At 44.0% G+C, this 12,110-nt stretch overlaps 1 protein-coding gene across 2 annotated transcripts in view; it reads left to right on the top strand.

Moving 5' to 3' along the window:
* Positions 1 to 4,510: 4,510 nt before the first annotated feature.
* The window catches only part of GAB3 (GRB2 associated binding protein 3), a 68,912-nt gene continuing 61,312 nt past the window's right edge, over positions 4,511 to 12,110 (top strand). The window contains exon 1 of one of the 2 annotated variants that reach the window (XM_074835277.1): positions 4,511 to 5,036. In XM_074835277.1, the coding sequence (XP_074691378.1) occupies positions 4,965 to 5,036 (72 nt within the window). In that variant the 5' untranslated portion in view covers positions 4,511 to 4,964. The remainder of the gene's footprint in view (positions 5,037 to 12,110) is intronic. The other variant, XM_074835278.1, reaches the window with a different exon arrangement.

The following is a 12,110-nucleotide window of genomic DNA, read 5'->3' on the forward strand; positions in this document are numbered from 1 at the left end:
TTCTCTGAAACATCAGTAGCCTAAGTTAGGAAAGGAGAGGAGTAGACCAGTACTTTCACGATAAGCAGAGAATTCCTCTTAGGTATCTGGCTGATGTGAATTGCACACAGATTCGGGGTCAAACTGATCACGCTTACTCCGATCTTTGCTAGCGGTGCATATGAGGTTAGTCTGGTGAGCACTGCATTGGGTTTGTGTGGCAAGGTTCTGGAAGTGGGGGTGCTGCAGGGGTGGCTTCTGTAAGAAGCTGCCAGAAGCTTCCCTGTATCCGACAGAGCCAATGCCAGCCGGCTGCAAGATGGACCTGCCGCTGGCCAAGGCTGAGCCCATCAGTGATGGTGGTACCAACTCTGGGGTAATGTATTTAAGAAGGGGGAAAACCAGCTGTGAAACAGCAGCTGGGAGAGAGGAGTGAGAATATGTGAGAGAAACAGTCCTGCAGAGCCCAAGGTGAGTGAAGGAGGGGGAGGAGGAGGTGCTCCAGGCACCGGAGCAGAGGTTCCCCTGCAGCCCGTGGTGCAGCCCATGGTGAGGCAGCTGTGCCCTGCACCCAGGGAGCTCCACGGGGGAGCAGACACCCACCTGCAGCCCCGGGGGGACTCCATGGCAGAGCAGGGGGATGTGCCCGAAGGGGGCTGTGACCCCGTGGAAGGCCTGTGCTGGAGCAGGCTCCTGGCAGGAGCTGTGGCCCCACAGGGAGCCCACGCTGGAGCAGGCTGTTCCTGAAGGACTGCAGCCCGTGAGAAGGACTCACATTGAAGCAGTTCCTGGAGGACTGTCTCCCGTGGGAGGGACCCCACGCAGGGGAAGGGTGTGAGGAGTCCTCCGTGAGGAGGAAGGAGTGGCAGAGACAGCATGTGATGAACTGACCACAACCCCCACTTCCCATCACCCTGCGCTATTTTGGGGGGAGGAGGTAGAGAAATTGGAAGTGAAGTTGAGCCTGGGAAGAAGGGAAGGGTGGGGGGAAGGTGTTTTTAAGATTTGGTTTTATTTCTCATTATACTTCTCTGATGTGATTAGTAATAAATTAAATTAATTTCCCCCAAGTCAAGTCTGGTTTGCCCATGACAGCAACTGCTGGGTGATCTCTCCCTGTCCTTATCTCAACCCAGGAGCCTTTTGCTGTATCTTCTCTCCCCTGTCCAGCTGAGGACGGGAGTGAGAGAGTGGCTTGGTGGGCACCTGGCTCCATCCAAGGTCAACCCACCACAAGGACAAACACTCTAGCATGTTCCAAATAAAGACAGATTCCTGAAATTTGATTGAGACACATCAGAACATGAATGACCTGTACGATTTGTGTAGAACAGAGAATGACTTTACCTCCTGGGGTATCAATTTTATGTTTTACATTTTATTTAGTTTTACTTCCTCTGTAATCATGTCTACAGTTCATATCCATGAAGGCTTCTCAGCTTTTGACTTTATTCTAGGAAGTGTCACAGCATGAAAAAAATTCTGTCTTGTCAGACTGAAGATTTGCTAACACTGGCTTTGATCTCATGTAGAAAGAAAGAGGATTTTATCCTAACTGCAAGTCATTTTGTTTTGGGTTTTTTCAATGGTCAGTCATTTTTGAGAACATTCCTGTAGCTCTGCCTACAGCAGATTTGGGGAGGCTGGTACTACTGGCTGAAGTTATTGTTACCAAGCAAAATCTGATCTCTTTCAAGGTAACCATGTGATATGTATAAAATAAAAGCTTTAAAAGTGAGACAAATAAAGCTAAGCAAATATATGTAATTCTACACTTTCAAACCTTTAGGCAATGCAGTAATACTAAGAAAATATTTTATTTTTAAACTTTTTAAATTGGGTTTTGCCAGTGATTTCAGCATATACAAAAGATATTTAAAGTCCGAAACTAAATACTAATGGATAAATGCAAAAGCTGGAACTAAAATAGAACACCCCAAGGGTTTCACAGAAATGATCAGCCAAAATCAATTTTGCTTTGCTCTTCGTTCCCTTCACTTTCCATTCTGTTTCCAGCCTCAACTCACTCTCTACATATGTCTTCAACTGTAAGATTTTAAAAACAAAGACCCTGTCATTCACCATCATGATGAAGGATTTAAGTAAAGAATTTTATAATTAGAAAGTGGTTGAAAAATCTGTGCATGGAGCAGGACAAAAGTGAAATCCCCCTTCTTCCAACAGGGCTAGATACCATTCATTTTTAAACCTTCTATTTTCAGACACATGCGTGAGTGACACATTATCAGCACAATTAAAATCATTAGGGAAAGAAAATAACTTTATTTGTTCTTTTAATATTTGGAGCACAAATACCAAGAAGGCACAGCAGCTTTCATAACAAACATGTTAACCCCCACATGCTCTGCTTAATTATGATTTCTGGCTTCCTGTATTTCCCCTCAGGCTACTGGCACCATAAGTAAACTGGCACAGATTTTATTTATTCTGAATATTCTGAGCTTCAACATGCAAGTAGTTCAGCAGGTGCTTCACAAACAGCTGAGTTGTTCCAGCAGTGAGGACAGGAGCTGTCTGACAGAGGAGTGACACATCTAGCAGGGAACAGAATCACTGTACCCCTCCCTGTCACCATGGCTACCACTCAGCAAGCGGTTTTTGGGCAGAAGTGCCAATTTAAGCAACTACTGATTTCTTATTACTGTCCCTGCATCACCCCCTCTGTTGGCCAGGTCTGAGTGTGTAGTAGGCCACAGCGTTTATCAGAATAGGAAACTAGTCCTGATCCAGCTGGAAAATCACCTCCTTTTTTTGACTCATTCTTTTCCAAACAGTTTTCTGACTCAGTTCATCATGTAGCCACACAAATACCCTGTGTAATGGAGGAGATAGTGGAAGGGCAGCGACAAGTGGAGTAAGAGATGGAGACTACTGGTGATTTAGGCAGCACTACCACCAAGCGCAAGAGAAGACGGAGCCAGAGCTCTGTTTAAGGCTGTGGTTTGGTATTCAGTGTTTAGATCCCTTTGGCAGTCCAGGTTCCTCACCACCCTGTCCTGCCCCCTCCCCACCTCCTCTCCTGCCTCATTGCAAGTGGTTATGCAGCTGCACGAGGAACCTGACAGGGGAACCCCCATCTGTCTGAAGAATGATCTGGTAAAAGATGGGTATTGTTATGGCACTGCAGGTATAACACATGAATTATGTCACAATTCACTTTGTTCTGGCAGACTGAAGTTTTAAAGTCTTTAGGGCTATCGTATCTGTCAGAGTGACACAGTCAAGTCACATGTGGAAGGAAAGTGTGACTCTCCTTCCCTAAATAAGTTCCATGGCTGGATACATCTCTCCAAGGAGGAGCATTACAAAGCCTTGTTCACAAACCTGCTATTAAACATGTGAAGTTGTTAAAACATCACTGTGGATAAAAGATATATGGAGCTGAGTGAAGGCAGTAGTAGAACATCACGCTGGGAATTAAATAATATTGCAAGGCTGCATGGAAGTCACTCTCAGACAAAAACCTATCTAGAGAAGTCAGAGCACATTTGAAATCCAGTGTTTCTAGTTTATCCATGACAGTTTTCATTTATAGCAAGATTCTTTTAAGACTGGTGATAATGTAAAGCAGTAGCAACAGGGATGCTATGAGTTTACACAGATTTATTTGTACAGCTATGTAAATGTACATAGGGCATATATTTATATATTATACGCCATGTATAGTACATATTATATTAAATACAATAAATACATATCGCCACAACATTTTTGCTTAAAATTTTGAAAAAAAACAAGCATGGTTTCCAGCTTGTCAGATTTCAGCAGTGACACTGCAAGCTGTAGTCAGCCTGCCCTGCCAAAGAGCTCCAGCACAGCTGTGAAAAATTCTGTAGAAACGTTAAACTCTCCCCCAGGCCTGATATACCGCTAACCACACCTTGCAGGGCCAGGCTCTACCGTGTGCTGTGCTGAGGCAGAGGTATATGAGACCCCTCAGAAACTACAGACTAGTAAAAACCAGTGAAGAGTCACTGTGCCCGCTTTAAATCTAAGCCATAAGTAACTTCTTAAAAATGAACACAAGCTGCCCTGTCCTTGAAGCGCCGGGAGTTTCCCATCCTGGGGAGAGGCACTAACTCCAAGGGTACCGGCAACGCTATGCGCTCTGCGGTCGTATCTTGTCGGTTGTGACCGTGGAATGGCAACCCGTCTCGCTGAAGTCACTTCTGAAAAAGTCAGTTTCTAAAAAATCTGCAACGGTGTGACCAGAAAAATCAAGTTTATTCGTAGTAAATTCATACAGGGGACCGAACGCCGCTGAAAAACCTTCGGATCCGCAAACTGACGAAGTTTGGAAGCGGCAGCCCGGGCGGGCGGTGGGAGCTGAAGCGGCGTTCGGGTGCGCGCAGAGCAGCGCAGAGGCGCGGAGCGGCGCCCAGCCCTCCGCCCGCGCCGCCACCGCCGGGCCACGGCCCTTCCCCGGGCGGCGGGGCCGGCCCCGCCCGCGGCCCCGCCCGAGCCAGCGCTGCGCGGGGGCCACCGCGGCCACCGCTGCTGCCGGAGCTCCCACAGCCCCGCCGCGCCGCTCGCCCCCCCCCTCCCCGCTCCCCCGGGCAGGGGCTGTCAGCATCGCCGGGGCGGGCGGCGGGGCCGGCGCGGGAGCCGCCCGCTGGCGCTGGCGGTGGCGGTGGCGGTGGCGGGGGGTGTCGCAGCCGCCGGCTGCGTGGCGGCGAGCCCCGGCCGCCCATCACGTGCTCGGTGTGTTGCATTGTGTTTGCGGCGGAGGGAGGGCTGGCCGTGTCAGTGATCAATGTCATGACTTCCTCCTCGGGCTGGAGCAGTATCAGAGCACAGCTGAAGGAAGCTGATTACTGCTGGTTTCAAATTGGCTGGGAACAATACACACACACACACACGCACGCACACACGCACACACAAGCGCGCACACACACACACAAGCGCACACGCACACGCAGCCCGCACCCTGGCTCCCGCGTCGCCGCTCCGCGCCGGGGGGGAAGATGAGCTCAGGGGACGTCGTTTGCACTGGATGGCTCATTAAATCACCCCCCGAGAAGAAACTCAAGAGATACGTAAGTGCAGAGGCTCTGCTGATATTTTTTCCTGGCTAAAGGGATTTCGGCATGTGCTCGGTGTCTTACTCTTCCTTTGAAATGTCTCGCCTGGTTCGGCTTCGCCTTGGACCAAAACAAAAAGGTTTACAAGTCCGTGCGCTTTTACGGAGTATTTTAGTTTCCACCGATATTCTTGTGCCCTTTGGAATTAACCTTTCCCGGCTCGTAAGATTATAACACTTCAGTTGTTATGCAACAGATCTTAGGTTAAAAACCACATTTCGGTTTCAGTTAATGTTGCCGTAACTAACAGAATTGTTGTAACAGAATTTCAGATATCACTTTTCCAGGGAAGGGCAAGAACCTCCTGAAAAAACTAATACTTTACATTCTGAGGCTCTGCTTTGTTAAGATGCTCTGTAATTTCTATGGCACTTGCTAAAGGCAACATCTGCAATAGTTTTATTTACTGATTTAGTATGCCAGATGCAGTTGCTAGCAGAAAGCTTTACTTTTTGTCCGTGATAAAGAGGTGCTGGAAGATGCCATGCTGTGAAGTTCCTGATAGCTGAAAGGTGAAGGGAGCTGGTGAGAAGAAGCGAGCACTGTATGCATGGAGAGCTGCAACCGCATTATGTGTAAAGGGGGCCCCTTGTTTCGTTCTGTATCTGCCTGCCTGTTTTTCTGAAAAAAAAAAAAAAAAAAGAAAAAAAAAAGGGGGGGGGGGGGAGTGTTGCAAACATAGGAAACTATTATTGCAGGGCTGTGAGGAAGGCACTCCGCGTGGAAATAAAGGAGCCTTAAAAAATTGCTTGGGACACCATTAAAAATGTAAGCCCACCGTGGGCCATTTTGCATACTCATTTGTGATGGTTCTTCATCAGGCATGTTGTTATGTTGTTACACTTTTGGAATCGGTAACACTCATTTGAGTCATGCACTTCTAACTTACCCCAGAGCACTGCACTGGACTAGAAGGATGCCACCGTATGTGTCTATCACACTCCCAAACCATATACACAGCTTACATCATTTGTCGTATTCACTTCTGTTTATCAGCATTTTTTCTGGACTGCTGATGTTGGCTTTTTAGAGTAATATGAGGAATAACTGTCTCGTGAAGAATGTGGTAGATATCGTTTGGTAGTGTATTTTTTCTCTGCACTGAAAACTAGGAGAAAGGATAATTTACTGATGTTAGAATTTACTTTTATTCTAAGCCAGAGTTTCTTCTTTTAGATCACAGTATTGCATTGAAATGGCTGAATATTTGCTTTGTTCAGTTAGCATTTTCCAATTCTAAAATAACCACTATGATGTGTCTCAAGGGAGCTGCAAATAAAATATGGATATCTAGTTTTTGTTACATTTTGTAACGAGTGTACTAATAGCACTGTACAGCAGGCACTAGACAATGTAAGAGCCACTGATTCACCCAGCTGGTATCATTAGTAACTCTGTCAGTGAAGCTATTTTTGATGACTCAATATTCATAAAAGGGCAAAGTAGAGAAAACAGAATGTGATAAAGCTGGGATTTGAAAGCCCCCATTATACAGTCAAGATAATAGTCACAACAGGGGCTCTGATCAGCTCACGAGACTAGTTGCAGTCTGCTCTGCTCAGATTTTGCACTACAAAACCTAGGGAAATGGGGTCTATGTTATTCTTCAAACATCAACCTCTAGATTAGCCAGATCTCTGCAGATTAGGCTTTGTTTTCTGGTTAGGAGGATAAACTACTCCTTTGTCCATAATAAAGCAGGAAGAAATGTACTGCAAGTACAGCAAAGATTAATGTCCTTTCTCATATGACTGGATGCTACAAACCCAATGGACATTGTCTCTTACTCGCTGTAAACTATTATTTCTCCACTTTTTATATAGTTTCACCAGCATGGTAGCTTGTGCATCTTGCACTGAGGTGGTAGATAGCTCAGGCTGAACCACAGTGACTGCTTAAAAACAACACAAGCTTTAAAACAATGACTGTTTAAACTGACTTCAGTAGGTGTCAAGTGTCAACCGCTTACAGGAGAATGGTGTTGGCTCTGGTTCTGAACTGACAACATACATAAATCCCCAAGCTTTACACCACCCTTTGTGTTCAGCCGGCAATACCCATGGTCTGAGCTGAAGCTTCCAGGGAGCCTCAAACGCAGGCTGGGGCTGCCGCTCATGGGACCTCTCTTACACTGGAGTGACTGTTGCGCTCACGCTCACGGGGTTGTCTCCCAGTTTACATTTTCCTGAGTTCAGCATCCGGCCTTTGTAAGGTCGGGCCTGAGGGTCTCGTTTGACACACTGATAAATTCTTAATTCTCAATCTATTACAATCACTAAGAAAATCCAATAAATTTCAGTGGAATCTGTAATTAAGAGACCAGACAAGTGATGAATTCAGGTTGTGAGACTGGGAACTGCAGATAGCCCCACTGAAGCCACTGAGAATATTTAGTGTTTGTAAAATTAAACAAATAGATTTTTACAAGATTGGAGCCTAAAGACCAAAGTATGCCTTTATTTATGCTTGTTTGCCAATGCAAGCAATTATTCTATGCATAAACAATTCAAAATTGGGCTCTAGGTAAGCAGAACGTTATTTTCAAAACTTTGAAAGGTGAAAAGCAGGTGTTAAGAGTCTATATTTTTCCTGCAATGTCTCACAAAGCTGATGCTCTTAGTAGCACTATTCTTAGAAGTGTCTTATCATTCCCTAACAAAGGCTGCTCTCTTACATGTGCAGGAAACGAACATGAGATTAATTACCCAAGCGTAACTTTCTGTAAAAACAGAGAGCTTAATGCTAAATGCAGAGAATTCATTAGAAAGCACAGGGAGCTTCACTTCAGCAAGCAAATACTCTAATATGGTTTAATAGCACATACAGTGCTTTTGCCTCTGTCTGCTACTTGAACCATGAATCCACCACGTCAGCCTATCTAAAGAGGCAGTTGGGCAAGGAGTCTCCTGGGAGAGCATTTGGTGTGTGTTGCAGTTCTTTGTCCCCTAAGTATGACCTGAAAGCTGTGCTGCTCTCATTCCCCCACTTGGTTCCAGCTTTTCTCACCGACCGGTCGGGGCTGCGTGGGCCTGAGGAGTGCCGGGGAACCCCTGAAGCTCTAGGGGAGCTGGGTGTGGGGCAGGGGCAAGAGAGGCAGAAGCTGCTACCAAATACTAGGAAGTGGTGGTGGTGGAGGTGAAGTCCATCATGCTCTAGACAAAAAATGCTAAGCATCAGGCACAGCTTGACACTCAGCCCCGCAGGAGGAAAACCTGGCCCCACAGGAGATTTTTGGTATTGATATTCGTGGATCATGAGTACCAGCCTCTGTAGGAAATGAGATGTCATGGGAGAATCTGCTTCAGGTGTGATGGGTTTCACAGTGCCTTATATTACTGCTGAATGTATCCAACCAGAGATTTAGATTAGGCATTCAGAGCCACAAAGGAAAAAAGTGTTTACGTTTGTTAAAAAAAATTTAGAAATTCAGAAGACTCAGGGTGGTGGTGTTCATGTATCCCAATTCTGTAACATCAGCCTTGAACAGCCAGCTTTTTGATACTTTTCATATGGAAATATATCTGCTCGCTGACTGGTAATATTTATTTTCTGTTTATTGGAGAGCGGGGAGAATGGTTTCATGGCCTAGAAAAAAAGGGAATTACTACAACCAGTGCAAAAAGTCACTATGAGGGGAAAAAAGACATGGAAGAAGGCACAGAGGATGCCTAATGAAATAAGAGGCTAGTGCCATCGAGAAGACACAATGTTCATGTGCTGGTAAGGAGAAGGAGATGGGATTTTTAACAGGCTAGTTCATTTTAACCTATCCTCAAATCCCTGTCCTGTAGCTTGTCACACCTGTGAGGAGCAGCAGTGGTAGTTAGGCAGCCTGCCCGCTGCTTCCAGTGAACACCACGCCATTATTTACTTACTGTTAGTGTTAAGTTACGTGGTTTGCAATAGTAAAGGGCTATATACAGATGCTTGCTTGTTGTGAGTCAGTGCAGCTCCATTTAAGTGAATGCTGCACAGCTGTACCCCAGCTGAGGAGCTATTTTTAATCTTCAGTACTATACAAATTGATGAGGGAAGACCACTTGCTCAAAAAAAGACAAGTTTCCCACTTTACTTGAGTGACTGGTTTCTTCAAACGTTATTGAAAATCAAAATTCCTTGTCAGCATCTCTAGAACAAGAGTCCAAAATGGACTCTGTGTTAGAAGTTTTAGCCTTGCACTTCTTACCACAGTTCTTGGAGTGTCTGGTCTGGGAAGACAAATTGAGGTGTAAATTAATGTACCAGATGCAAAAATCCAGTAAAGCAGTGTGCGTTCCTGCTGTGTCTGTGCGAGGGGCAGTAAGTGCTGCCAGAGGGGCACAGCAGCAAGTAGCTGCAGACGGATGTCTCTGACTGTTGGGGGGATCTGCCAGAACTCGACCCCAGCACACCATTGCTATGGTTTTACAAGCTAAGAGAATCTAGACTTCTCCATTTTTAGCTGAAGTTCTGGTATTTATCAGGAGAACAAACGGGAAGTTACTGGCCACTAAGAAGAAAAAGTAAAGTGGAAGAGTTTTCTCAAGTAATAGGAACAAGAGTCCGACAGCACTGCTAAGGGTGGGTGGGATGCAGAGCGTCTGCCCTCTGATCTAGTGTTGGGCTGGTGTCAGCAGAGGACAGTGCCACCCTCCCCTAAAAGAAATCCCCAAGTGTTGTGTGAGGTCAAGTACTTCCGCTGGTTTGGGATTTGGGGGATGTTTCCAAAAAATAACTATCAAAAAGAAATCTGAACTTAATTTTTGTCCATGAGTCTATTTATTTCCAAATGCTTCCTACAAAGCATCACCTCTTGAGCTTTGTCCCTGCCTTTCATACCCTGCTGGAATCAACATCCTGAACTCTCTTTGAAATAACTGAATTTATTTAACCAGTTTGTGCAAGTTTTGTAACTCTAGTTTATAGGCTGGCTGGAATAGGAGTCCCGTGTGATGGAGAAAGTCGACAGTCTTTTAGCTGGTTCTAGTTGTCAGTTTTGTACCTACATTTTTTCTGCTGTTACTTAATTTTAAAATACAGCGCATATTCTATCTGTTTGGATATTAAGGAAGAACTCAATTTTGAGAAAATGAAGACTTTCATACAGAAGTTCCTGTGCTGCAGACTACATGTTCCCTTCTCTGTGAAATTTTGAACAAATTGATCTCACTGGTAAAGATAACAGCAGAAAATTTTTTTTAGGGAGGAGTTTCCATCACTGGAATTAAACATTTGCAATTAGCCAAGTACAAATCAGACCATTTCCCACCACTTAACCTTGTTTTGGTAGGTTAAGTGCGATGTTTATTCTAGACCATTTTCTGCCATTTTCACCATGTTTTGGTAGTTTAAATGCAATGTTTAATGAGATAGGCTGACTTCTAAGAAAAAAATAATTTCTAAAAAACACTGCTGTTCTTGGCAACCTGTGTATCAGAATGTTAAGCAGAATAATTTCCCTTGGACTATTTATTTGGGTGGAGCCATAATAGCCCTGAAGCCCAAGTTTAATCTTTGACCACATATTTTCAGTGCACAGGAATGTCCAGCTATTGGTTTCTATTCAAAACAGAAACCGCAAGTTATCAGGTCTTTGCATTCAAAAATAGAGACTTAAAAAAAAGTGCTAGTTTGAAATAGAGAAGGAAATGTTAAGTTGAGTGGTAATTAAACCAGTGATGCAATCAAACATGTCTTAGAGGAAAAAGCATTACAAGTAGTACTTTGCTGTACTCTTTGTTGTAGCATGAAAACTATAATATGGACAAACACATTGCTTCTACCAATAATGCATTAAAATGCTATGAACATGTATTACGCCAATTTGATAGGTTTTTAGGGAAAGGGACAAGTTTACTCCTATAATGTTACTCAGCAGAGAAACAAGTTGTTTTATTTGCTTTCCTGTCCTTTTCATTTGAGTTGGAAATGAATTAGTAATGTGATAAGACAAGGAAAAAATGCCATCTTTGAAATGAAATTTGCATGTCAAAACATTACATGCAGCCAGAGAAAATAGATTTTACTCTCTCATTTAACTGTTGAATAAAATGCGATACTTCAACTTTTTTTTTCTGCTTTACAGTAATATCCTTGACTTGTTTCAGTTTGTGTTGCATCAGAAAAAACAACAAAAAACCAACAAACATATAGCCATGCAAAACTAAGGTTTAAAATCTGCTCTTCATGGCAGAAAAATACTCCCCTTCTGAGGCTAACTCATTTGTAGCTTTGTAATTGTTAGAATGAGACAACTGTTCTTAGAGATTTTGTTATTCTCTTCCCTTCTGATGCCAGAAACCCCACCTGACCCCTGCAGTCAAAACTGCTTTGTAGCTTTCCACAAAAGCCTTGAACAGCTCATTTCAGTTACTGGACATACTTTCCCATAAAGCATTTTACAGAAAGGCAGTAAAATGTCATTATTATGAATTTTAAATTACTTAAATGAAGGTGTTAATTTAAATGGAACTTAGATTGTCATCTGAAGCTTTTTGACTCGTTTTTTGACAGTGCTTTTTAAAAGACAATAGTTTCTGTGAGCCTTGTTAGTGACAAATATTATTCATCCTGTGACTCCCAAGTCTCAGGGACTGTGGGTTATGTATTCATATTTCTGTTGGACAGAATAATGGCCATAAAGGGACCCTTTCTAAATTTGCAACTGTTGTAATCTCAGCAGAGTGCATAGTTTCTGAACAATCTGTTTTCACATACCAGACTTGCAAACTGTTTGTAGAAGTTCAAGGATTTTACAGTTGTGAAGCCATTTTTTCAAGCTGACATGAACTGGTCGTGCCAAGGAGAAGCCAATAGTTCGGAACAAGCGTGAACTATGTTTTACTTGCAGACTTTACAAACTGTGCAGTGAAACCACTAAGTTTACAGAAGTTTCTAAGTGCTAGGAAAGCTGAATGTGTATGCCTGCTGTAAAGCTGCACTTCCAAGATCTGTTTGTTGCCGATTCCACAGAAAAGCCACCGGCATTCAGAGGTGGCTGTGTGCTGATCAGAACGCTATGAGATGAGAAAAAGCATCTGAAGAGATGCC

This window comes from Strix aluco, chromosome 10 (genome assembly GCF_031877795.1).
Source record: "Strix aluco isolate bStrAlu1 chromosome 10, bStrAlu1.hap1, whole genome shotgun sequence".
NCBI classification, from domain to species: Eukaryota; Metazoa; Chordata; class Aves; order Strigiformes; family Strigidae; genus Strix; species Strix aluco.